This window comes from Alligator mississippiensis, chromosome 13 (assembly GCF_030867095.1).
Source record: "Alligator mississippiensis isolate rAllMis1 chromosome 13, rAllMis1, whole genome shotgun sequence".
Lineage (NCBI taxonomy): Eukaryota > Metazoa > Chordata > Crocodylia > Alligatoridae > Alligator > Alligator mississippiensis.
The window spans coordinates 28,878,670-28,905,288 of NC_081836.1; the positions used below are offsets into that span (position 1 = coordinate 28,878,670).

General features: G+C 47.3%; 2 protein-coding genes and 1 long non-coding RNA gene across 10 annotated transcripts in view; 2 read left to right on the plus strand and 1 right to left on the minus strand.

Annotated features, from left to right (window-relative positions):
- The first annotated feature begins 217 nt into the window (after nucleotides 1–217).
- On the plus strand, nucleotides 218–17,969 carry C13H8orf33 (chromosome 13 C8orf33 homolog). 7 transcript variants are annotated; one of them, XM_019493092.2, is made up of 8 exons: nucleotides 218–361; nucleotides 1,879–1,945; nucleotides 4,048–4,138; nucleotides 5,526–5,663; nucleotides 6,339–7,063; nucleotides 15,557–15,644; nucleotides 15,751–15,897; nucleotides 16,330–17,969. In XM_019493092.2, exons 2-8 carry the CDS (start codon nucleotides 1,937–1,939, stop codon nucleotides 16,542–16,544), a joined length of 1,413 nt encoding a protein of 470 aa, XP_019348637.1. In that variant the 5' UTR covers nucleotides 218–361; nucleotides 1,879–1,936; the 3' UTR covers nucleotides 16,545–17,969. The 7 variants fall into 7 exon arrangements, with proteins under 7 accessions (XP_019348637.1, XP_019348639.1, XP_059572670.1 ...); XM_059716687.1 differs by lacking the exon at nucleotides 218–361 and adding an exon at nucleotides 571–874; XM_019493093.2 differs by lacking the exon at nucleotides 218–361 and adding an exon at nucleotides 950–1,732.
- Nucleotides 17,970–19,649: 1,680 nt separating this feature from the next.
- The window catches only part of LOC109280166 (uncharacterized), a 29,661-nt gene continuing 22,691 nt past the window's right edge, over nucleotides 19,650–26,619 (plus strand). Inside the window, exon 1 of one of the 2 annotated variants that reach the window (XR_009456430.1) lies at nucleotides 19,650–19,729. Coding sequence is in view for 1 of the 2 variants with exons in the window: in XM_059716973.1 (XP_059572956.1) it covers nucleotides 20,665–20,844 (180 nt within the window). In the remaining variant the exon portion in view is untranslated. Of the gene's footprint in view, nucleotides 19,730–20,664; nucleotides 20,845–26,619 lie in introns of those variants that run through there. The other variant, XM_059716973.1, reaches the window with a different exon arrangement.
- The window catches only part of LOC132244691 (uncharacterized), a 44,996-nt gene continuing 39,215 nt past the window's right edge, over nucleotides 20,839–26,619 (minus strand). Inside the window, exon 3 of the long non-coding RNA XR_009456431.1 lies at nucleotides 20,839–26,191. This is a non-coding gene — a long non-coding RNA (uncharacterized LOC132244691). The remainder of the gene's footprint in view (nucleotides 26,192–26,619) is intronic.

Below are 26,619 nucleotides of genomic sequence, written 5' to 3' on the forward strand. Positions count from 1 at the left end.
ATATATTCCAAATGATGTGGTGGGATTTGGTATTTGACAGTGGAGGGCAGCATTAGGTTAGGTGTGGACATTGCCTTCACCTAGGACTTGTGTTTAGGGTCTGTGTGAGGAAAACCCATTGGAAAACTGAACGAGTGGCTTTTTTTTCCTTTGGCGAGGGTGGGTGGGAGGAACAAGCAGCAGAGGCGCAGGCGCTCTCCTGGAGTTAGGCCTCTGCTTGGCAAACGTTTCTGCGCTGCTGTAATTTTAAGCACGGAAGGAAGCCGTCTGGGATTCCCCATTCACCGCAGCGGAGCGAAGGGGCAGAGCTGCCTGCTGGCCGTCGGGCCCGGCTTAGCTGCTCTGCAGTCTCGGCGCTGCGGTGAGTGGCTTTTGTTCCAGCCCCAGGGCAGCGGAGGCTGGGCGGGCGCCGGCGGCTCTTTGCTGAAGCCAGGAGGCCGCCGGCGGGGGCCCGGGCCGGGCCGGGGCTGCAGCGGGCGGCGTTGCCCGGCAGGGGGATCCGTGTTTAATAAACAGCGTGTGTACTTTGCGCAGGTCTCTGCCGCTGTGTGTGGCGAGGCGGGCTCCTGGCAGAGCTCGGGCGGGGGGAGAAGCGGAAGCCTTCGGGACGGGCTCCGGCTCGGCCGCGTCCATAGCTATTGCTCGCGGGCGGGCCCGAGCCCCCGCACGGCCCGGGGGGGCAGAGGTGTCCGCCGTGCCCCGGGGTCACCCCGGGCCGAGGTCCCGCTGTAGGGGGGCGCAGCCCCGCGCCTGCCCGCGTGCGTCCGGCTCGAGCGAGAGGCCGGGCCGGGCCCGAGCGCTGCGCGGAACCGAAGGGGCGGGGAAGGCGTTCGGCGTCGGACTCGGCCCGGCCCGGCCCGGCCCGGGGCAGCAGGTGAGAAGCGCCCGGGCCCGGCACGGCACGGCCCGGCCCGGCCTGGCTCGCGGCGCGGCGCGGAGGCTCCGGCCAGGGCCCCTGCGCCGGGGCTCGCGGTCCGTCTGGCCCCGTTTGGTGGCCGCTCTCGTGAAGGGGGCAGAAGGCAGAGCAGCGGGGGTGGCAATGGCACGCAGGCAGGCGAGGGTCTCATTCGTGGCCCCGCTGCGTTATGGCCTCGACAGCGGGGGTTGTGTATCTAGAGCTTTGCTGCCCCCACATCCACCCCGGGACCTGGGCCTGAGGAGCCTGGACGCGGGGAGCATTGGGGCACCTGGGAAAGTGTGACCGCTTGCTACCCTTTCCCAATGTACATGAAGTGAAGAAAGTGCGATTATTTGGGAGGAGGAGGAATATGTGCTACCTTTCTTTTGGGTTGGGAGGTCTCTGGACATTCGTCCACGTTGAGGACCTTTCATCTATCTGCTCATCACTGTACAAATGCCTGGAATGTGATACAGTGCATCGTTAAACTTAAAAATAGACCAGTAATAATGGCTGTTTGAATCCATCTCTTATGCAGCATCTTTTTATTCCACTGAGTCAGCGCTGACCCTTGTCTTGTGACCAGGTAGTTATTGAAAGATGCTTGGCATTCAATGCAATTCAGCTCCTTCGCCCAGCAGCCTCCCCTGGTGATGACAACAGTGTGTGCTTGGCCGTCCAAGGAGTGGAGTTTGTAAGATGGACAGCTGAAAGCTCAGCTCTCTGCCTCTCTTCAGTCACTAGCTGACAAGAGGACATGCCAGTTCTGACCCTTTCCTCTCTTCCTATGCTTGGAAATGTTCCCCAACAGAAGGCTCTGGAATGAGCAGCTAGGTAGCAATCTTACCACTTCTCCCCGTACCCCACAAAACCTCTAATCTGCATCCATCACCACAGCCAGCAGTTTTTAACATTTTTCATTCTTCACACACCTCTTATAGAAAGGGCATAAGAGCTCACTCGCTGTTTTGTGTCTGTAGGGAATAAGGTTATGTAGGAGGATTCCAGAGCTGAAGGTTAGCCTGGCCAACTTTCCCAATGGAGGAGGTAAGAACTTGAAGTACCCTTCTCCGTGTCCTTTCACTTGAGCTGGTTGGTACAGCTAATACTGTTCTCTGCCATGCAATTGCAAGATTTCTGCCTGCTGCCCTTGTATTCCCCTTGCCTTTTTCCACCCTTTCCCCCACACCCCTCCCCAGTGTCCTGTCAGGCTTTCTGGGACTGCCTTCTTCCAGGTCAGCCCTTTTTCTTTCCCAAATCACAGAGCCATATTCTCATAGTTTCATAGTTGGTAGGGTCGGAAGGGACCTGAGCAGATCATCAAGTCCGACCCCCTGCCATGGCAGGAAAGAGCACTGAGGTCAAACGACCCCAGCAAGGTGTTCATCTAGCCTCCTCTTAAAGACCCCCAGGGTAGGAGCCAGCACCACTTCTCTCGGAAGTTGGTTCCAGATCCTAGCCGCCCTGACAGTGAAGTAGCACCTCCTGATGTCTAGTCTGAATCTACCCTCTGCCAGCTTGTGACCATTATTTCTAGTCACTTCTGGGAGTGCTCAGGGGAACAGGGACTCCCCCAATGCCTGCTGGTCCCCCCTGACTAGTTTGTAACAGGCCACTAGATCCCCCCTCAGCCTTCTCTTGTGGAGGCTGAACAGGTTCAGGTCCCTTAACCTCTCCTCATAGGGCCTGCCCTGCTGCCCCCGATCATGTGAGTGGCCCTCCTCTGGACCCGCTCCATGTTGTCCACATCCCTCCTGAAGTGCAGTGCCCAGAACTGGACGCAGTACTCCAACTGCAGCCTGACCAGTATCTCATAGAGGGGGAGGATCACCTGCTTGAGATGCATCTGTGGATGCATGACAAGGTACAGCTGGCCTTCCTGACCGCATCCCCACACTGTCTGCCCATGTTCATTTTGGCTTCAATAATGACTCCAAGATCCTTTTCTGCCTCTGCACTGACGAGAAGGGAGTTCCCCAGCCTGTAGGTATGCTGCTGGTTCTTCCTTCCCAGGTGCAGCACCTTGCGCTTGTCAGTGTTGAAACCCATCCTGTTCTCATCCGCCCACCCCTGTAACCTGTCTAGGTCCAATTGTAGCCTATTCCTCCCTTCTAGCGTGCCCACTTCCCCCCACATCTTAGCGTTATCTGTGAATTTGAACAGGGTGCTTTTCACCCCCTCGTCCAAGTCGCTGATGAAGATGTTGAACAGTGCAGGCCCGAGGACCGACAGTCAGTGCCCTCTAGCTCCCGACTGAAGCAGCAGTCAGAAACATTTCCCAAACTGCTCCAAAAGCCAAAGTTATGTTGTTCTGTGAATGTGTCTCAGCTTAACATTTGTAGTTTTAAAGGGCTGCACCAACACTGCATCCCTGTTTAACTCTGTTCATTTTCTACTCCATCAGAAAATATATTTTACCCAGACTATTATTTTACCCATTGTTCTATTAGGACCAACCTTATTCACTTGATGATAGTCTTTCAGACACTACTCCTTTGCTCCATAGCACAGGGAGCATGAGGTAGGAACACAGCAAAAATCATGTTGAGAACTTAAACATACAGATAGTTCATAATATTGTGAAGAATTTTTAAGTTGACATAAACTGCCCAGATCATCAGAGTTGTATACAAGGAAGAGAATTTCCTGACAGAGAAAAAAAATCTTATTAAATTGAGGAATGGTTCCAAAAAGGAAATCCCATCACTTGGGACCTTTAAAACTAGAAAAGAAAAAAAAAAACACTAGGAAAAAGTACTTTAGGAAATGGCTTGTCGTCACTGATAGTCAAGCAGCCAGTCTGTTTTCATAAATCTTTTCTTTTTCTAACCTCAAAGATGTTGGGGCTGTATTGAATCAGATAAATCAGTGCCAGAACCTGTATTGAATCAGGTAAATCAGTGCCACAGCCCATGCTAATTTGCTTCTGCATTACTTTGCAGTGTAGTTTGAGCTGCTGTACCTCATTCAGAGAATTTGAGGATAGAATAAACTGTTAAATTATTATAGCTTGAACTCCTGCATAATACAGGAGAGACAACTTCAGAATACACATTTCTTTGATGTCAGATCCAAGTAGGCTGGGGATGGTGGTGTGTGTATGCACACCCAGGCTTTCTAAAAGTGGTGTGTGCATCCCAATATCCCAGGCTCCTCAAGGGACATTTCAAGATGAGCTGGAATGGTGCATCTTACAGCTGGAGATGGGCCTTCTTCGTCTCAACCCAACTCCAAAACAAGGTATGTGGCTTCCCTTAGGATCTGCCATTCAATCCTAAACTTTCTTCTGGCTCAGTAAATCCAAAAGCCTTTTTTGTTGCTCAGCATCCCTCTGCCTTCTCTTCTTGTTAGCTTGTAATTAGGTTCATCCTAAATATGAAATGAAGTGAAACATTTGGACCTTAAGACAGTGCTTCTCAATGTGCCATGAAATCCTGCCAAGGGTGCCATGTAATTGTAACACTGTTAGATACACATGTTGGGTACGCAAACATGATTCACAAAATAAACCCAGAGATTTCAAGTAGGAACCCATAATGTTACAAACATTCTGACCTGTTGTGGTCTTTTGGAGTTCTTCACAACAGGAGGATTGTTCTGTTATTTTTGTGCAATCAAAAATGAGTGAAAACTAAGCTGGTATTTTCAAGTGGTGCCTTGAGTCTATGAAAGTGGGGAGCCACTGCTTTAAGGCTCTCTTAACTAAATAATGGGATGGTATATTCTGTTCCACTTTGAATTCCTTCTACCTAACCACCCTTACCATTTACTTCTATGATCTTGAGTTTCCCCCTTCTGCTTTGTTTCTACTGTCCTCATTTTCTTTTTAGTCTCTGCCTTATTCTTTCTAGGCTCTCCTTGCATAGTGTACTGCTAGCTCAGGTTTGCTATAGTCCCACAGTCTCAAATAAGTACTGAGAATGCATCAAGCATGATCAAGCCTTTAAATGTTTGTAGCCTTATTTCTTTAAGCACATTTATCATTTCTGAAGAAGAAAATTCACAGAAGAATCTTGATTGTGTATTAAAACACTGCCTTCAACTGTACTGAGGGACTTATAAAGGGAATTACATTTTTTCCATACAATTTCAGCTCATCCTCATATCCCCTTCCAGTAGTGACCAATACTGAATGCTGCAAGGGAAAGTATAACTTTCACTGCAGTGCATGTGACTGACTGTTATGATATATATGGACCCTTTTAGCAATTGTTTTATGCCTGGAAGCATTAGACTTATTGCTCAAACATTAGAGCATTTCTGTTTCTACCAGTTCATCAAACAGTATCATGTAGTTAGTGCCAGATACCAGGGTGACAGGTAGGATAGAAATAGGTACATAATAAGTGCTTAGGAATAGGTTTTGTTCCAATACAACCTTGCATATCAGTTTGTAAAAGACTGATTGTAAAAGACAGTTGTAAAAGATCCCTTTCAGTGAACCAGTTCTGTATGTTCTGTGACTACCCAATACCCCAGTCAGTGACCATCCCAGTTCTCATCCAGTTAAAATGGTGCTTCAAGCTTATCTGTAGAAAATAGAATTATTTTCCTCCCTCACTGTGCTTTATGGGGCTGTTGTCATCCTGGTTTCTTATGTCTGTGTTCATCTTTTTCTCGAGTTTAGCAGAGGAAACACAGCAGATCCTGAAGGTCCTACGCTCCCACAAGGCACCCTTTGCGAAGAAGCGACAGGTGATGAATCGTGTGTTTGGAGATTATCGATTTAAAATGACTGAGGAGCGGAAAAAGGCAGAGAAGGCAGGTGAGGCCTGGCTTTACCTGGGATGTACAGTACTTTTCAGTTCTTTCTGTGGTGTCTATGCATTAACAAGTGGCTTTTCTTGAGGGCTTTCTTCCAAATACTTCCCATGAAGCCATCAACCTTCTTCCCCTCAAGCCCTGTTGTTCATGACACAACCTAAAGCCTTTAAAGCAGAATGGGTTTTAGGGACATATAATCCCAGAGGTGAGGAGGTGAAGTCATGACTGTGAGTGCATACTGTATGGCATTGCCCTGATGTAGCCTCCAGTGTTAAGGAGAGCTGGTAGTTTTGGAGCCCTACTAGTGAGAGCTGAAATTAGGGCTAAACAAGGCTCTGAGAAGAAAGAAAATGCAGAAAAGGGAACTCTTGCCAAGGCTACCTGCCTGTAGTTGTGCATGAGGTTAGTAGGATGGAGAATGGTGCTCAGGTCTAGATAAACAGGAGCTGCTTCCCTTTTCCCCCTGCTCACTGGGTAGTCCCAAATTCCAGGCAGTGTAGGGACAGCTCTGCTTTGCTTGGGTAAATTACCCATCCTTCCTTGCAGATGCCAGCAGAGTTCTAACTCTCTTTCTTCTATACAGACATATGCTGCATATACAGGCATCGTGTATCCCCCTAGAGAGGTGAATTGCTACGTAGCTGATATCAACGTGGCAATATTTTCTTTTTTCTAGCTATGAAACCTGGGAAAGTGCAGATACAACAAGGGAATGTAAAGGCTTCAGGGAGCATGGTGTATAGGAAGCGATCTGACCAGACTTCTGAAGTAAACACAAACTGGTTCACACCATCTGACAACAGTTTCAGGTTCAGCTTTACACCTTCTGAGACAGAAACACAAACAACCAATGAAACTGTGGAAGAGGCACGCAGGACAGATGGCTCTGAACAGAGGCAGATTGGTACCAGTTCCTCAGAAGTAAAAGATTTGAATGAAACATTAAACTTCCCCATCTCTGGACAAGGACCTGAGTTTGCTTTCAATTTTGTCATCTCAGATGAAGATAATTTTGTTCTTCCATCTGTTTCTACAGGGGACACCACGGAGAGTATAGCACAAGATAAGACATTATGTGGCTCACCCTCCACAGGTCCAGCACTGACACTAGAGTGTTCAATCCTGCCAGAGGCTAATATTTCCCAGACTATGGACAGCATGGATGTAAAAGAAGGGAGAGACCTTCCCATATTAGAGACCCCAAGACTAGAGACAGTCTCCATAAGTGAGACTAAGGCAGAGAAAACAGCAGTAGATGCAACATCCAAGAAGAAAAAAAAGAAAAAGAAACCATCAAACAGTAAGAAAGAATTGGAAGAGAATGAGGTCAGTAAGAAGGTGAAGATGGGAACCAGTAGGCATCAAGATAGTAGTGCACCTCCCCAGGACCAGACCCCACAGGTATTTGAGTTTCTGACCAATAAGAAAACAAAATCTCACTTTTAGCACTATCAGCCCTTCCTTGGGTGGGAGAGTTAGTATGAATATGTGTTTTCTAAATCAGTGCATTAGCAGGCTTATTTCAAGAAGTTTACTCTGTTCACTTCCTGAGCTTATTTGGATCAGAAGCCTATCAAGCTCACCTCTGCCCTCCTCCTTAATGTATGACTGGATGGCAAAAGAGTTCTGCAGGCATTCGATGACTTAGACCTCATTATATCTTTGGGTGGTAGATAGTATTCATTTGGAATAAAAGGCAACATTGAGATGCAGGGAGGTTAACTGACTTTCTCAAGATCTACGTTGTGGTAAGGCCAGGTGTAAAGTCCTGAAAAACACTGGTGTCCCACTCCTGGGCACAGAAAATAAGTGAAGGCACCAGATACATTGGTGTACTTGGTAGCCATGTTGGTCTGAGACAAGAAGATATACAAAAAACTAGAACTCTTGGTTCCAAAATGATACCATTGGGACATTTGTTAACATTGTCATAATATAGTAACAGATATGTTGGGACATTTGTTAATGGGCCATCAAAGCACACCTCGCTGTTTTCAAACGCTGTGCTAAAGTTCAGGGTCTCTGTTACTTTTTTCTGAATTTGGTGCTAAATCAGAAACCCTGAAATGGGGGGCCTTCAACAGGGAAAGCAGCAGGTGCATGCTTCCACTTGTGCTAGGCCTGTTGGGGTCATGAGAGTCACTTCATGCTGGGTGAGAGGCGTGTTCTGTCCATCAGGCCTTTTAGTCCTGAAAGCTTGCAAGTGCACTGTGTTTCTTGTGACTTGGGCAGCTGACAGGAACTGGACTGAACCCACAAGCTAACATCAGAAGAGGCAATGGCCACTCTAGACCAGACCCATCTCTGAGGTAAAAAGCTCCCACAGACATTATCCTGTCTCCCAAGGCATCCATCCTTCAGATACAAGGTCCCAGTGAAATAAAGACATGAAGGGAATTTATAGCCCATCTAGTCAGAGCAATGAGGTGCTGACAACAGAGAAAATATTTCAGGATCTAAGTAATGGCAGAAGGCAGGAGGCAAATGAGCTACTCCCTCTGCCAGTCCCCAGTGTGTTGGCTAAGCTGGATAGTGCTTGGTTTCTTCTACCTTCACATTTGCTGGCACTGCCTGGATAATCCTTCTATACCAGGGGTGGGCAAAATATGGGCTGGGGCTGCATGTGGCCCATGAGGCCATTCTGTCCGGCCTGTGGGCTCCCTAAAAAAATTTAGAAAATTAATATTTCTCTGCCCTTGGTTCCTGTCAAAAGTGACAGGAGCCAAGGGCAGTAGGACCCATGGGGAAGCCCTGGTGGCCCCCCCCCCCCCCCAGCTGGAAGCCTCCACAGTGGTTTCTGGCCTGGGACCATGCGGTTGCCCTGTGCCAGAACCTCAGGGGGGCAAGGCAGGGAAAGAGCCTAGGGAAAAACTGTGCTGGGACAGGGGTGAGAGTGGCCCTTCCCTTGCCCCATGCCTAACACCCCGTGCTGCAGCTGCTCACAGCCCATGCAGGGCTATCTGGAGCAGACACAGGCAGCCCCAGGTGGGCTGCGAGTGGCTGCAGTGCAGGGCACCAGGCACGGGGTGGGCGAGGGGCCACTTCCCACCCTGCGCACTCAGAGCCTAGGCTGGCAGTGGGGGCGGGTTTCAAGCTGGTGCTGAGCGCAGGAAAAAGCGGCACCTCACCCACCCCGTGGCCAGCACCCCGTGCTGTAGCTGCTTGCAGCCTGCATGGGGCTGCCTATGCCTGCTCTGGACAGCCCCACATGGGCTGCGAGTGGTTGCAGCAGGGAGCACTGACCATGGGGCAGGTGCTCCTGTGCTCAGCACCAGCTTCTTCCCTGCCAGCGAGCAGGGGGTCGGGGCTGTGCGCTGCCTCCTGCCTGTACCGCAGGGCTGGGGGCACGGAGTGAGTGGGCAGGGAGCCAGCAGGATCACGGGGCCCGCAGTGGTGTCATGGAGCCCGCAGGGCCAGAGCAGGGTGGCAGGAGCGTGGGGTCCCAGCTGGCAGGGGCTCTATGGAGCCGGGCCAGCTCCCCCCTCTCCCTGCTGGTGCAGCCCAGCCCAGTTCCACAGACACCTGCCAGCCTGTGCCCTGCTTTGGGCCCCACCGGTGCTGGCCCTGGGACATGGGACCAATGTCCCAATATCTTGGGACCAAAGACATTGGTCCCAAGATGGTGACCAGAGGGCAGGGCTACCCATGTGGCCCTCGACAGCCTGCCAGAACTGGGTAAGCAGCCCTCCACCCAAAATAATTGCCTGCCCCTGTTCTATACTCTGAGAAAGGCAGGTTGAAGGAGCCAAGCCAGCAGAACTGTTTCTGGTTTTGTCCCGTGCTTGCTGTGTGATCTCAGGTAGGTCATTTCACCTCTTTGTACCTCAGTTTTACATCCGTAAAATGATTTGTGTGTGTAAAGCTTTTTATATGAAAGGTGTCCAAAGCTCTTTATAAGCATAGGGTAAGTGCACCACTGAAAGGCGGCTGACTATACAGTCGTACCTCACAGATGGGCTGGGAGTCTTAATGAGCAAGTGTGCAGGGCTTTATCGTTCTCTCATCATTCTAGCTGTAGGACCAATAGGTAGGGGTCTACTTAATTCGCGGTTTTGTGGAAACAGCAAAAAATGGCATTATCCACAATCACCAGAAATATTGCATTGGCTGCAGTTTCCTGCGAAATCAACCTAAAAGGAAAACCCCAGTGTATTATTCATATAGTATGCTGTTTTATAATGTCCTAGTGCTTAATACAAATGTAACAGGCTTACCTTTTAGATCTTGGGTTGAGTCCCAGGCTTGAGATTCTGCTGTTTTGATTGGTGGAGCGCATCCACCAATCAAGAGGCAGCAAGAGAAGTAAAGTCATGCCCCTTTCCTGAGGGGAAGGGGAGAGGAGCTCATCTGGACCTGATTGAAGACTGCAACACTGTCAGGTCTGGAAGACTTCAGGGGCAGAGCCCTGGATAGTATAAAAGGAGCTGTTTGCCCAGCACGAGGGAGATGCGTCAGGGACGGAGAAGAGAGAAGAGCATGGCTTAGAAGAGCTGAGGAAAGCTGCTCAGCAGTAGCTCAGAAGCGCCCCTGGAGACTTCTATCAGTGGGGAGCTGTGGACAACTCCAGCAGTTATGCTCTCAGTGCACAGCACGGCATCCAGACCCTGGGAGCTGCGTGAGGTGGCTCAGGTCTGAAACCTTTGGTGTGTGGCCAGAGACACAGTGCACAGGCACGGAGCAGGATCTTTGGAGCCGCTTGGGTGGCTCAGGTCCCCAACCTCCGTACGAGGCCAGGAGCTCAGTGCATCGGGCGCTGCACGGAGGGTCAGATACCCTCAGAGCCACTTGATGTGGCTCAGTTCCACAGCTGCTGGCATGGGGCAGCAGCTCAGTGCAGATGACGCTGCACAGAGAGTCCAGGAGCAGATCGAGCCCCAGTGCTGCAGAAGGCTGCCTGGGCCTCCAATCTCTAGCACAAGGTGAAGTACCTGCTACACACAGCGGTATATGTGGCCCTAAGCCGGGCCAGTGGCAGCAGAGTCAGATGCCAGGAAAGCCCAGCGGGGAGCAGAGCTTGACCTGGAGAACAGGAGGCAACCCTCCGGGACTGTGGAGTAGTAAGTTACCCTGGAGAGAGGGTCCCCACAGGGGAGGCACCCCCAGGGTTATGAAGGGGCACCATGTGGGCTGCTCCTGGGTGATAGAGACGTAGGAGTCTTTGGGGTCTCCCTCTTCTTTTCTTTCCCCCCACCTCCTTTCCTGTAGTGATACCTTTGGAGTGGGGCCCCTGCCTTGGAGGGCACCCAGGTAGTCTAAGGATTGCTTGTTATATTTGTAGACTGTGCTTAATAGTTTATGTGAATAAGTTGAAGTAATGGTTTGTATATTTATAGAGTTATAAGGTTGCCCGATCAATATCATTTGTTCTGGGTTGTTCTATTGTTCACTTGTATTTTTGAATAACTATTAACCAGCATCTGTCAAAGACAGTATCTTGCCATTCAGGACACTGCCGAGCAGCGTTGCTAGCAGCAGTCTCATCCTCCATTGTGATCATGTTGAGATATTCAGCAATATTGTGCTTGTCCTGTGACTATCTCACCCGTCCTGCAACTGTGGCTACCCATACTCCATCAACAAGCAGAGGACAGAACCAAAAGCATGTTGTTTTGAGGATTATGCATAATTGGACATAATTAAGCACTTGGAGAAAGGAGAGAACAGGAACAGGATGATGCAGGAATTCAATGTCGGCTTGCCTGCGATCTACGACATCAAGGCGCAGAGAGCAGAGTTACTCCAGTTTGTGACAAATTCTGAGACTAGTAAAGCAATTGAGCAACGCCATACTCTGCACAAACCAAAATTGGAACAATTAGACAAGATATTGTACAATTGGTTTGTCTTAAAACATTGAGAGGGAGCTCCAATTTCTGGCCCAATGCTGATCAAAAAAACAAGACTTCTATCAACAAATGGAAATGACCAAGGCCTGTGTTTTTTCAGATGGATGGTTGTCTTGGTTCAAACTTCACCATGGTATCAGAAGGCTTGATGTTTCTGGAGAAAAAAGATCTTCTGATCATGAAGCTGCTGAAAAATATTGTGCATTTTTCCAGAAATTGGTAGTGGAGCATGGCGTAACCCCAGAGCAGATCTACAGCACTGATGAAATCTCACCTTTTTTGGTACTGTTTGACAACTTCTGCCCTGGCTGGTGCAGGTGAGGTTGGTGCCGCTGGTTTTAAGCAGAGCAAGGACCACCTGACTGTGCTTACGTGTACAAATGCAGCAGGCACACACAGAATCAAGCTGCTAGTGGTGGGAAAATTCAGGCAACCAGGAGTATTCAAGGGTGTCGTTCATCTACCTGTTGAGTACAAGGTAGAACAACCTGTTGAGTACAAGACACAACCTAATGCATGGTTGGACAAGGAAATATTTTTGCATTGGTTTCACCATGTCTTTGTATGAGCAGTGAAAGAGCATTTGAAGAAACTTGGAAAGCCAGAAGACACAAAGGTTATTCTGATTTTAGATGACTGTCAAACTCACCCTCCTGAAGCAGAATTAGTGTCTGGAAATATTTTTACCATCTTCCTGCCTGCAAATGTCACCTCACTCATACAGCCTATGGATCAGGGAATTATCGAAAGGCTGAAATCTATCTACAGAGGGATTTTATGAGGAAGATACTCCACTATGAAGGCACTCTCCAAGGATTTCAGTCACAGTACACCATTAAGGATGCAATTTTCAATGCGACATGTGCCTGGTCTGCTGTGAAGAGTACAACTTTAAGGAAGGCTTGGAGAAAATTGTGGGCTGCAGTGATGTTTGCAGAGGGATCTTCTGATGATGAAGAATTTGCAGGTTTCAGTGTGAGACAAAAAAAAAATCATTAAAAGAGATTCTTGATGTCCTTCAAAATGCTGACCCCACAAACCCACTCACTAAACTCAAAAGATACTGAACTTGAAGAGTGGGTAAACATTGATCAAGACCTTGATGTTGCACAAACCCTTACGGATGCTGAAATTATAGAAAAGGTTGTGAATCCTGAGAGATCTAATGCACCTGAACAAGACTCAAAAGAAGATGACCACAGTGAAGAAACTAAAGTGGCTTGGGCTACTGCTGCAGAATGTCTGGAAATATTCTTGAAATTTGCTGAGCCAGCAGTCTTATTCTGCTCAGGAAGTGATGCAACTTCACTTTGTTCACAACAATTTCCTGAAAAAAGGCAACTGACTTCCAGGCAGGCAGACATCCGCAGGTTGCTTCAAAGAGCTTCTGCAGCTTGTGTCAAGGATCCAGGCAGCTTGTGTCAAAGTTCAGATATTAGTACTGATGCTGATGATCCTCAAAAAGAGCCACGCTCCAAAGCAGAGCCATGTTCTGAGGCAACCTGTGAGGGGCAGTAATTGTACAGTATACTATTTACTATATTATTTCTTATATCAAAGTTAAAATATTAAAAGTTATTATTTAATCATTAAAATGTAGGCTTAGTTTCTTTCTTGAAAAAAAGCTTTTGCTCTCTGTGTGTGTACCCCCCACACACACACACGCAGTTTATTGTTTTGTAAATTTGTACATATATATATACAATCTATGTCCTTACTCTTTAATGGTTTTGTTGTAATAATACATTTGTATATAGTTAAGTAATTGATTGACTGGGCCTGACTATAGTGGACGGAGGCGGCTGCTAAGCTGCTGTGTCCCTCCACAGCACACTGCCCAGCCAATGTAATTCCCTCAATTGCAGAGGGGAGTACAAACCCGTGTACACCTGGGCTACAAAGACTGTAGCCATAGATCACATGATTCAGAGTTACTGTCTACTAGTGATGTAGATTAAGTGAAGATGCCCGTCAGTGAAGTAAAAATGTTTGTTACGGTTAGCATTAATTAGTATTTCTAAACTTTTTGTAGAAGGTACATATAATAATAAATTATGAAGTTACAATTCATAGTGTATATACATTTATATATTTAATATGTTTACATTTTCAATTTAAATTTAGTATTTAGTTTTATAATAATATGATACATTATATAATATAATTTACTTTCCATTGAATTTGCTATTATACAGTATATGCTTCTCTGTCAATCAGTAGCAAGGGGCAGAGTCACTGGGAAATGCTTGTGAAATCAGTTCTTCATGCTGCAACCAAGCTGTGAAAATTGCTTTGTCTTGTCACGAGTTATGTAGACCCCTAACAGCAGGACAAAAGAATGGTTTGCCATGGGAAACTGAGCAATCTCCTTCATTGGAGGTTGTCGCAGAGCACTGAGGTGCCCTGCTCCTAAAGAGGAGAAACTGCTAGGGAAAGAGCCCTAGCAGTGAATAAGGAGCCCAGCTGTTGGTTGCCAGGGCAACGGGAGTCAGCAAGCGACCCACACCTGCCAGCGGTCAGCTGACTGTAAGGGGCAGGGCCTGGCCCTTATAAACCCTAGGGGCTGAGGCCAGGGGGAGTTCCCTGTTAGCAGCCAGAGAGGAGGGAGCTCCCTGAGCAAAGATGCAAGGAGAAGCCTGACCACAGGTACAGCCCAAGCCAGGTAAAGGATGGCAGCCCTGGGGTGTTTGAGCAACGTGGTTTTAGCCGGGCAGCTTTAAGTTATGTTGTAGCCTAGGGGCTTGTGTTTTGTTTTGCTGTTTATCACCAGTGGTTTGGGTGAGGCTATTAGGGGTCGGAGGAGGCCTCATAGGGGACTCACAGCAGTGTGTGAGGACCCCAGCACCAGTGAAGGCACAGCATTTGGGGTATATAGACCTCAGCCCCAGAAAGGGGCAGTTGAGAAGCACCAGAGAAGGGGGTAGCAGTGCGGTGAGCCCCAGAGAAGGGGGCAGCTGTGCGGTGAGGAGCCCCGGGAGAGGGCGGCATTGCGGTGAGGAGCCCCGAGAGAGGGCGGCGTTACAGAGGAGGTCCCAGAGGTGGGCCGCGTTACCGAGAGAAGGCCCCAGAGAAGGGGGCAGCACTCAAGAAGGCTCTAGAGAAGGTGGCCTTACTGAGCAGCCCGGAGGGAGGGCACGGAGAGAGAGAGAGAGACAGGGCTGCGGAGAGCCCCAGCGTCAGAGGGGGCACAGAGAGACAGGGCTGCGGAGAGCCTGAGTGCCAGAGAGGGTGTGAACACCAGAGAGAGGAACAGAATAATGTCCTTTACATCTGTGGGGCATGGTATTGGGGTGGTAGGAGCCACGCATAGTCCCTAAGGCTCGAGTGCCCCGGAAGCACCCATTTGTAGAGCGGGACCCACAAGGGGTCCGAGAGTCCACAGGGCAGAGACTACAGCAAGACGTGACCAAGAGGGCGGAAAAGGTAGCCTCCCTTATATTGTGTCATCAAAGACATGGCGGGCGAGAAACTGAGGGTGCCCTTAGGCCAACTTGGCATGGAAAGGGGCTTTAAGGAGATCACGGCCCTCCTGTAGGACCCCGCCTGTGATGGAGGTTTTCAGAAATGGCAGGGCAGTTGTGTGTCTGGGATGTGTTAGTGAACACTGCATCTGTGCAGGGGTTTGGGCTAGATGGCCCTGGAAGTCATTGATAGCCCATTCAATGAAAGGTACTACAGCCAAAATATTAAGTCTGTAAAGCTACTTCCTAGGGCAGCAGTGGCCAACCTGCAGCTCCAGAGCCACGGGCAGCTCTTCAGAAATTAATACGCGTCTCCTTGAATCTTTCCACAAGCACACGGTGACCAGCTTCCATTTGGACTATTTGGAAGCTGGTCACCATGTGCTTGTGCAGAGATTCAAGGAGACAACTTCTGAAGAACTGCCTGTGGCTCCAGAGCCGCAGGTTGGCCGCCCCTGTCCTAGGGAATGAACACGTGAATGTACATCTAAATCTATAGGTCGTTTGATTTGTTTGACTAGCACTAGTACTTCAGTTTTTAGATAGTTAATTTTTGTTTCATCTTTATGTTCTATTTTACATCATAGTCAGATGAACAGCTTCAAAGAGAAGTAGACTGGTGTGTGGAACAGCTGGAACTAGGCCTGAAGATGCAGAAATCCACTCCAAAGCAAGGTAAGCAAGCAAGCAAACCACAGAGAATCTTGCTGAAGGTTGAGAGCATAAAGGCATAAAGGAGAGATATGCTGTGTTTGTATCTCCCTCCCTTCCAATGTTTCAGTTGATGAGGCCCTGCGTGCCATCAGGACACTGCACAGTGACAAAGCTGTGCTAGCAAAGAAACGCCAGGTCATGCGAGCTATGTTCGGAGACTACAGGAAGAAGATGGAGGAGGAGAGGCAGAAGCAGCTGAAGCTCATGCGTAAAGGTATGAGAAATAGACTTACCTCAAGACTTACCAACTGTTCACCAGGGCACCCTTGGAGAAAACCAGGAGTAATGGCCACAAACTCCTGGAAGACCGTTTCAGGCTTAACACTAGGAAAAACTTCTTCACAGTCAGGGTGTCCTGAGGTGGTGCAGTCACCTACCCTGGAAATCTTCAAGAGGAGACTGGATGATCACCTCGCTGAGGTCACCTGACCCCCAGTTGTTTTTCCTGCCTAGTGCAGGGGAACTGGACCCAATGATCTTGTGAGGTCCCTTCCAGCCCCTTGCAATCTATGAACCTATGGGAAGACATGTCTATAGAAAGAGGGGGCAGGAATGCTTCCTGCCTTGGAGCTCAACAGGACAGAATAGTAGTGCATAAGGAGCCATAACATCATGTTTTTTTTCTCTTTTTCTTCCCTTTTGTAAGCTGCCGAGTCTGCTAAGGTCACAGAAGTGAGTGAGAGCACACGCCGAAAGAGCAGCCAGGTTTTCAGGAAGCATACAGGATCCTCCAAGAAAAGCCTGCATCCAGCAGAATCCCATTCTGATCCTCTCAGCCACACACAGTCCCCCAGGGCATCTGACATGGATTCATTTGTATTTACAACTTCCCAAGAGGAGTTTTGCTTTAATTTTTTCTAAGAAAGTTTCTTGGATGCATCAATTTGATTTTTAATTGCTGAAAATGTTGCCAAAGCTTGTATAGTTTTAGGGGATGGAAGAATACCAATCAAGGCATTGCATTGGAAGCCTACATATTTTCATAGTGAAAAGACTCCCAAAGTACCTTAGGGTGGGCATATGTAACAGCTCCACCTACAGCACATATAGCTTCCAGACTCAAGTCTTCTGGTTGGACCCCTTTTATCACTCATCCCTCAGAAAGGTGCCTTTGCAGGCAACCAGTATGGAATCAGGTGGTCGCTGAATTTATTCTAGCTCAGTGCTAGTTCCATGGAATAATTTTCTTGATAGGGTAATTTCCCCCCCCCCCCTCAGATAGCACAAACTACATATATTATGGAGGAGACAACACAAAGTAAGAAGTAAGTAACACTGTTAGCCAGAGAATCCAGGCTCTCATTGGAGAATGGAAAAGGCAGGAGGAGAAAGCAGCATCACATTGGGCAGTGTAACCCTTGCTGTCTGTTAGGCCTTTTTGGATCCTATAGCTTCCAGGCTTTGCTGGTTTTGGGGATTTCTGTCCTGCTTAACATGTAAATACTCAGCATCTTGGGGGGAGAGAGTGGGTGAACCATAGGTGACTTGGCCGTTCCTTTGTTTCACTAAACAGCATTGTGTCAGTGGTGAACTCCAGCAGCAGTGTTGAAGTTGTTGTAAAGATTGATTTAAACCGGTTCAGTGATGTAGAAGAAGAACAAGCTACAGCTATCCAGTGAAGACTTTGGTTTCTGAGTCAGCAGTTTTTGCTTTTTGGGTTGGCCAAGCAATGGGAGCTCTGGAGGAAGTACAGCTAAACCTTGAAAGAAGCAGCCTTTGAGTAGTCAGCTGGGCAAGCAGTTGTGCCTCACCGTATCTAGCTCTTTTTTTTACCAGAAGGATGCATCAGCTCCATACTGAACCTTGGATGGATGCAAAATAAAATGGGAGGGCTGGGAGGTTCCTTTGAGTTAAAAGTATCTATTTGATGTGTATCAAATAAAAACTCTTTTGTTTTCCAAACAGTTGATTAGTGCATTTCCAAAGCTGTGATGATGGTTTGGCTAATATGCCTATGAAAACCAGCATTTCTGGAAAAGATCTATAAAAATTAGAACAGTTCACTGCTTAAAGGAGTGATGGGTCCCTGGAGGAGCACTGGAGTAATCATGGAGCAATAGGTCCCTGGAGGATCACTATTTTTTTCTATTTGACAACCTTATAAATCATGTTGTGTGGGTGGGCAGCAGTGGTGCATGACTAGATTTTTTTTTTTTAATGTACTAAGAACAGCTGAAAGAAAAGGGACGATGCTTAGTGGAGAGGACTTCAAGAAACTATGTTACTGAATTTAACAAGGAAATTCTTGTATATCTTGACTTCAGTATAATAAATTGCCTCCTGAAATGTGTGGTTTGTGTATCTTTTTCAAGTCTTGCAAAACTAAGCTCTTAATAGCTGTGTTCGTGAGAGCCCTGACATTTTGGTAATGCACCAGGTAAAAAGAAGATGCACAGTCAGATAAATGTTTAAGATACAGTACTGCCTTTATCTTAAGCACTTAGCACTTGGAAAAGTGATTCTTATGTTTTCTGAGAAGTGCATCCATCATAGAGGCTGTACAGAACATCATAACAGAGTATTACTGAAACTCCTTGTAGGTGTGACTGTTTTGCATTACACATGAAAAAATATGAAAACACTCAATAGTTCTAGCATTTTGAGGCCATTCACAAAAACACTGGAGAAAATGTTTACATGTTTCCATTGCTTTAGTAACATACCAGTTTTCGTTCTAGTGTACTGAGTTGTTTTATGGATTTTATAAAAAACTAATTTTTTGCTTATCAAAATTCTTACCAGGAGATAATGATCCAACTACTCACTGATGTGGATTGCTGGAAAGAACTTTCCAGTAGCTAATGGAAAGTATTAAGTGTGTTGTGTTACCAATAATGCTTAAACTGCTAAGAGAGTGGCTTCACCTAATCCACAGATTTTCACTGCGGTAATTGTTTTGAATGAGTGCTGCTAACTTTTTATAATGCATCTTTGTAGTGGGTTTGCAAGATCAAGCAGGAAAAAGTTAGGAAAGGACAGCATGAAACTTGCCTATGCAAAAATTCAGCTCCCTTGTGTGTAGACAGTTCTAAATCACCTAATCGCATACTATTTTCTCCACATTAAAAAATACTATAAGAATAAAGAAGCATAATGTAATTTAGAGTAGTGTCAAGAGTCCACAGTTAGGATCAGGGCTTTGCTGCACTTAGAACTATAAGTTTATAGAGGAGACACTGGTTCCAGCCTGAAAGCACTAACAAGAGAATGAGCAAGAAAAGAGGAGCTATTCATGTGTGAAGTCTTTGCTCCATTGTTCTTTGCACGGAAGGAAGTCAAGCCATTAGGCTATGTTCGGGTGGCGACATTAAGCGGTGCCTGCAGGTTTTACCTGATGCATGGGGTGAGCATCCACCGTAGTATAGAGTCAGTAGCAGATGAGAAGCCACAGTGCTCTTCCACATTGTGGATATTTTACAGCAAAATGAGGGGTAGACTCCTGGGTCTGGGAACAAACTGGAAAAGTCTGGAGTTGTTCACCAGCTGCTGAGCTAAAGAGGGTTTTATGGCAGAGACAGCAGACACCAGGCTACAGTGTCTGCCCCTTTTAGGTTTGGCACACTTACATGTAACAGGATCCTCTGGAAGAGTATGAAACACAATCCTGTTCCAGTCAGCCCCTGCCCCGATGGGGAGAGAGCAGTACCTCCAGCCAAGTTTTCCCCACCCACTTACTGGCTCTGTACAGACAGCCCCTCAGCCCTGCTTCCCTTTTGGTTATTATGCTTAATGCAGAGAGGTGATTGGCCAGTCAGTTAGTCCCCTCCTTCCCTTTTCCCCTGGGATTGGTTGAAGGGAGCACACTGATAGATGTTTGATTTGCCCATCTGGTGTGTGAAGTAACCTGGTAGGGCTGTTGGGTGCCTGGGTACTTGGACATTAAAGAACCACCAGCACAGGATCTTGGGCTCCCAGCAAACTGCTACCTGGGTGTTATCTCTGGAGTCCCAACATCTAGGACCACCAGTTAGGACTGCCACTCCCTAAAGCCAAGAGAGAGAGAGAGAGAAGCCGCCGAACTCAATCCCATTGAATCTTTAACTCAAGTAATGACTTGCTTGTTCACTTTGGCCCTATAATCTATTTTTAAATAGTAAGGGGTGGGGGAATCAGTATCTAACGATCAGTGGGGTTAACCTATTTTATATTTTCCATTAAAATAAAAAGAAACTGAATTACGATTTTTTTTAAATCCTTTATTGGATTGGAATTTTTGTTGAGAAAAATATTGATCTTCGATATCAGTCATTATCAAAGAAAAATCTTATTTGGACACTGAAGGAGAACTGGACTTGGAGTGACGGTATCTCACAAGGATTCTGGCAGTGAAGTGCCTAGGATTCTCCTAGATTCTACCTCTGAAGTCATCCTCTCCCTGCACCAAAGTGACCCTGACTAAAAGCCTGAAAACAACAAAAGAGAAAGTATGCGCGCACGTGTTTTGAGATCATAAGGAGCTGAAAGGGCTGATTTTGTAACTTTCCACAGAAGCTGTGTCTTTTTAGGAGTTTTTTAAACAAGTCCTCAAAAATATTTGTTCAGAAGCTTATGTTACTTTCCTACACAATCCTTTCATCCAAAGGGAAGTTTTTAAGCTCAGGTGCTTTAAAAAATTTAACTTCATCCTAGGTAGATTTCTGGACAGATTTAATTACCAGTGCTCTTCATCTTTAATAGAATTTTGTCTTGGACCCTGACAATTATTAAGACTCGTGCCTTGAATACTCACTTTATTGGTTGGCAGCTCTCTTTCTTTTAGGTATATCTAAGGCACCTGCCACCTTGTTATCTAGTTGCTGCGATGGAAGAAGTATGGGTTGTCTACTTGTGCCTGTTCTTGCTTGTCTTGATTCTTATTTTGAGGAAGCAAAACCCTGATTTGGAGGCTGTAAAGAAAGAAAAGGAAAGCAAAAGCTCTCCACCACCAACCACTTACTATCCCAGTACTCCAGGCAAACATCTGGAATACTCTGAAGAAGAAATGGAGAAGTCTTTTGAGAAGCTAACCAGCATCTTGTTTGATTCAGAAGCTAGAAAAAGGGAAGGCCATCATGAGCAGAAGTCCCACCACCATCACAGAACAGCCGATGCTGAAACTAAAGACCTCACAGGAAAGGGGCCAGGACAATCCCAGTATCAGTCAAGCCAGCACAGGGTTCAGGTATGGTGCAAGGCCTGTGAAGAATGTCAGGGTCAGCATTGCATGAAGATCTTGAATGATTTATTGAGTCCTGGTGAAATGTATCTGGGGGTGCATGGAGGAGAGGGGAATGTATCTACAGGAGGTGTTTATGTATAATACATATACCCACTTAATTTACACATATTTCACTGTGATCAAATGATTCAGCCATGAGATCCACAATGTGTTATATGTACATATATGCATGTACTGGGTATACACATTTTTTGTGTGTGTGTCAGCATGATAAATGATTATTTTTTACTGTAATAATCAAACAAGTAGGATTTTGTAAGAAATAAGGGGCCCAGTCCCCAGGTGTGCATAACTCCATCCATTACAATAGATTTGCATCAATTTAGACCAGCTGTGGATTTGGCTTTGTGCCTAGTAGCTCTTGTAACCATTGCCCTAGCCTGTACAGGTCTATAATAATGAACAGTGAGAAATCTCACACACACACACACACACACTTTTATTTTCTCTATGTGCAGTGATAGTATGCATCATAATGAACAAAAATGCAAAATTACCCCAGTATAGACTAGCAGAATTTTACTTGCCTTGGACGAGGAACTTTTTGGAAGGAGAAATGAACATACCTTATTTTTTTCGTTATCCTCATCAATAAGATTTTGTCTTTGGGGTGACAATTTCATGGCAAGTTTGCAAGGCTGTATTACTCTATGCTAGCACCTGTTTATATTCTTCATTCTTGAGATGTGTCTTCCATTGCCAATCCCACACTTTGTCTGATAATGCCTTCTTTGCTTAAGGTGGGTGCCAGGAAAGGAATATGCAGGCACTTGCTGAGAATAACTTTTCCTTGTCAAACAAGGAACAGACCCTGGGAATGAGGGGAGCTGTTAGTCACCAGTGCATTCAGTCTTTTAAGTTAGCTGGGCCCTGAACAGCTGACTAAGAAATCCTCCCAGTCTTTAGCAGATGACTGAATAACTATTTATGGACTAACATCTAGCTGAAAGGAGAGGAGAGAATATCCAAAATGTAAAAATATTTTTTGCAGAATGTAAAGTTTGAGGCACCCAATAATTCAGCCACCCACACAATTCCTGACCTGTTTTACTGACTGAAGAAAGCATTGTTGGTTTTGTAATGTCATCTGTAGGTTAAAAATGTCAAAGATCTTTATTTGAAGTACTGTAGTTCATACAGTGGAATAATGGAGTTAAATTTTGTTGTTTGTAAGCATGTTTATTAGTAGCAATCGGAATTGGGAAAAAATGACTTTGTCAGCACCTTTTTGTATACTTGAATAACAACGTTCTCCAGGCTTTTGTGTTCCATTAATTTGTGCAAAAAACTGGAATGCATCTTTTTCCATAAATCAGCATTGTCTGGGTGCTGGATAGCCATGGGCATGCAAACAAGTTACTGGAAGATGAAATAACCTGTGAGCTTACTGCACTTCACCTACTCCACTTAAATTACTGCCTGTTCCTACCCCACAGTAAATGGGAGGTAGCTAATCCTGCTTCTTTGAAGTAGATGGCCAAACTGACTGCTGTCAGTCTCACCTGGAGTGAGAACAGGTCCCAAACTGTCATGCTTGGCCCTTGGTTAGGCCAGAAGCCCTGAGTCCTTAATGTCTGACCCAGCATTACCAATGGCTACCTTTGAAGTTGGCATATGGCATGCAGTGCATGATAGCTTAATGAATTCTAGAGCTTTGATTTCTGGGTGTTTCAAATGCATAAGAAAGCACAGGTAGATGAAGGCTTCTGAGTCTCAATATAAGATGGTAAGGGATACCTTAACCTTTCTGTTGCTGGAGGAAGGAGTAATGCTGTTTTCCCATGAAAATTTTTGATGCTTTAAAGTAGCTTTGCTGTTTATGGAAGGTGCTAAATTCGGAGCTCTGGGACAAATCTCCATTTGCAGAACAATGGTGGCCTTGATTACAGAAAAACAAGCTTCCTCTCATGTGCACCTCAGTCCTACTCTGAGCTGGCCATTAGAGCTGTACGAAGCTTCGGTAGCTGATTCAATTCGGAGGAGATTTGGTGGCCGAGTCTCCAAATTTGAGTCAAATTAGGAGACCCTTTAAAAGGTTAAAATTGAATCGGAAGCTTCCAAATTGATTTGGAAGGCTTGCAGCAAACAAACTGAGAAGAGGGATGGGGGTAGGGTGATCTTTCGTATATGGAAAAGGCGGGGGGGGGGGAGACTGCTCTGAGATTGACATCTGTACCTGTCCAGTGATTGTGATCTTTCTCTGAGTTCCCTTCCAATCGCAGTGCTCTGGGAGAGGGACGTAGAAACAACATTTAAAACTGTCTGAAGTGATCTGTGCCTTTTGTGAGCTGTCTCTCTTGGAGCAGCAGTGTCTGAAAGGCTCTGACTTGCCAGCTAGTCTCTTGCTATCTAGTCTCTCTTCTTGTAACTTTTATCCTACTTACCCTTGCCTGCAATCCCTATTCTTATCCCTATCCATTCCTTTCAACTTATTCATCCCCCTAAATCCACTTATATGTTCTTGTTAGTCTGTCTTGATTCTTTCCCTCCACAAAAAGAAATCTGTATTTTTCCTGACTTTGTCATCACCGTGCAGGAAAGCACAACATATATTACATACACACACACACACCCCACACACCAAACATTATGAAGCGTGCTGGAAAGGCAGGTGCCAGGTCTTCTGGCAGCAGAGGGAGAGGGGGTAGAGGGAGAGCTGCAAGTTCCCCCTGCCCCAAACATAGACTCTTTCCTGGCAGCAATGAGTCTTCTGCTGCTAGTGGGAGCAAGGAGGTGGGAGCAGTGCCTGCAACTGCACTAACACCACTAACCAGCAGCAGCATGACAGTCCCCACCCCAATTTCAGTTGCCAGTGTGAGCCTTTCAGTGGCAGAGGAAGAGCTGGATCTGGAAGCAGAGGAGATGAGGGCCATAGTGAAGGAAATTCTGGGGAAGGAGGGGGAATCTGAGTTTGTGCTCCACACCCCTCAAAGTGCCCCTAGAGGCAGGTCTCCTTCTCTGGAAGGCACTTTGGAGGTAGGGATAGGTGACTCAGCTCGTCCTGTTGTTGTGCCTCTGCCTGGTGAGGAGGGGGATAAGGCTGGATCCCCACCCTCAACCCAGAAGCAGGTGGGTGGTGCAATGTGGGATCATTCTGAGGTGGCAGATGATCCCAGGTATGCTACCTGCCAGCACTGCTGAAGGCAGATCAGTTGGGGCAAGTAGGTGAAACACTTCACCACCACAGCAATGCTGCTGCATCTCAGGAGGCAGCACCCCCTTGCCCTTGTTCTTTCTCAGCCTGGCACCAGTGGGAGCATGCCCAAAAGAAGTCCCCCTCTTACTCCAAAGCTCCCGTCCCCAAGAAGCAGAGGCAGGCCACGCTGGACCAGTGAGGGAAAGGCAGAGACAAAGGGGAGGGGGGGTGTTCCCAAGGTAGGCAAAGTCACCCAGAGCACTGGGGAGATGCTTACTTTGGATAGCCAGCCCTTCTCCTTTGTTGAGCATCCAGGGTTCAGGCAGCTCATGGTGCTCGTGACCCCATCGTACCAAGTGCCCCCATGTACCACCATTAGCAGGACGGTGGTGCCCTCCCTGTATGAGGCATGCAGGGAGTACTTGAGGGAGGAGCTGTGGAAGGCAAGTCTGCAGATAGCTTTGCACTTCACCTCAGACATCTGGAGCAGTTGGGGTGGAGATCACGCCTACCTCTCCCTCAGGGAACTGGTGCAATCAGTCAGGGCATCAGTGGGCTCTCCTTCAAGTGGAGGTGATGGATGAGTCCCACGTGGCAAGGGAGATCATGGTGGCCCTGAACTGCATGGTGCAGGTGTGGCTTGTTGGGCAGGGTGAGCTCACCCACAGGTTCGTGGTCACTGACAATGGGGCCAATATGATAAAGGCAGCGCATGATGCCAACTTTGTTGGCATCCGCTGTGTGGCACACAAGTTCTACCTCATAGTCAGGAATGCCTTGGAGGGGGACAGGGCTGCCAGTGACAGCACCATCACTACCAGCCAGCTCATTTCGAAATGCAGGAAGGTGGTGAGCTACTTCCACCGGAGCACCAAGGGGGGCAAGATGCCACAGGAGAAACAGGCAGAGCTGGGTATCCTGCAGCACAAAATTATGCAGGATGTGAAGACTTGGTGAAACTCCACATATGTGATGCTGAGAAGACTGGTCGAGCAACAGAAGGCCATCCACGAGATGGTCTTGGTTGGGGAGATTGGGATCAGCAGCCCCCTTAACAAAATGGAGTGGGATACCATCTCCCAGATCTTGGTGGCCCTCAAGCCATTCCTTGAGGCCACTGAGAGTTTCAGCACTGGCAATGCCCTCTTCACCCAGGTGATCCCCATAGTGCAAGAGCTTGAGAATGAAATGGTGAAGTTCCAGGGGATCGATGTTCCTGGCTGGGGCAAGTCACTTTCACCAGAGGTTCAGGCACTGGTGAAGCAGCTGAAGGAGGGCATCAAAAAACGGCTGGATCCATTGCAGTCCAGTACGGTCCATGTGCTGGTGGGCATGTGCAACCCAAGGGTGAAGGGGACTGTCTGCAGCAGCAAAACCCTCGAACACTGGACAGAGGTGCTGGTGAACAGTCAGGGAGGCAGAAGGGCAGAGGCAGGGGGAGGTAGAAAAGGGGGGTTCACTTTCCCATGCCTACACTCCAACCACCAGCCAATCTCCTCCACCACACCAACTGCCAATGTGGGCCAAGGGCATGGCTTCAATGTTGGGGTCCAGAAGCACCAGACCCCACCATCTGGCAGGTAGCGTGGAGGCCTCAGTGGCTACCTATCTGCTGAGGATGTGGAGCTGCAGCAGTGCGACCCCTTGGCTTATTGGGCAACTTGCTGCCAGGTATGGCAAAATCTGGCCATGGTTGCCAGGATCACCTGTCCTGTCCACCAACCAGTGTTCCAAGCAAGAGGGTGTTCAGCATTGCTGGTGATGTTGTGATACCCCACCATACCTCCTTGGATCCTGGTTTGGTGGAGCAGCTGGTGTTCCTCAAGGTGAACCTCCCACTGCTGGGGTTCCCCAAGCTCCACATGCAGACAGAGTGAGTGCCACCCTCCTCACTCTGCACCTATTTGCTTTTTTCATTTGCTTTCAGAGCCTTGAGGTGCACTTTCACAGAAACCTCTGCACCACTCTGCCTGAAACCTGGCAGGCCTCATGCCTGCACAAGGGGCTACCATCCCTGCTTCATTCATCCTGCTTTGCCTTAACACACACAAGTGATATGAGTTTTGTTTTCAACAGTTTGAGGTGCACTTCCACAGAAACCCCTGCATCTATCTCCTTGAAACATGGCAGGCTTCATGCTGTTTTCATCCAAATCTGCAAAAAAAAGACAAAGATATAGGTATTTTAGTGATTCCCTATTACAGTTTATTGCCAAATCAGTGCTGAATCTCTGAATCTGAATCATCCGAATCTGAACTGGGACAGTGATTTGAATCACCAAATCGAATCACTGTCCTTCCAAATAGGCCAAAGCCAAATTCAAAGTGAATACTTGCTGTTTTGCACAGGCCTACTAGCCATCTCTAGAGGTTTATTGTCAATAGTCCTCTTAGGCCTGATACTGGTGGCAGCAGTGCCATTAGTCCTGCTGATTTTTAAGATGTGGATCATTGTTTGCTAGGAACTGGACCCAGACCAATCCACTTCATATAAGCCTCCCCAAAGGCCATTGGACAGCAATCTGGAGGTGCCATGTTCAACTTGAGCCATGTTGAACCAGTACCCGAAAGCCTGCTAGGACC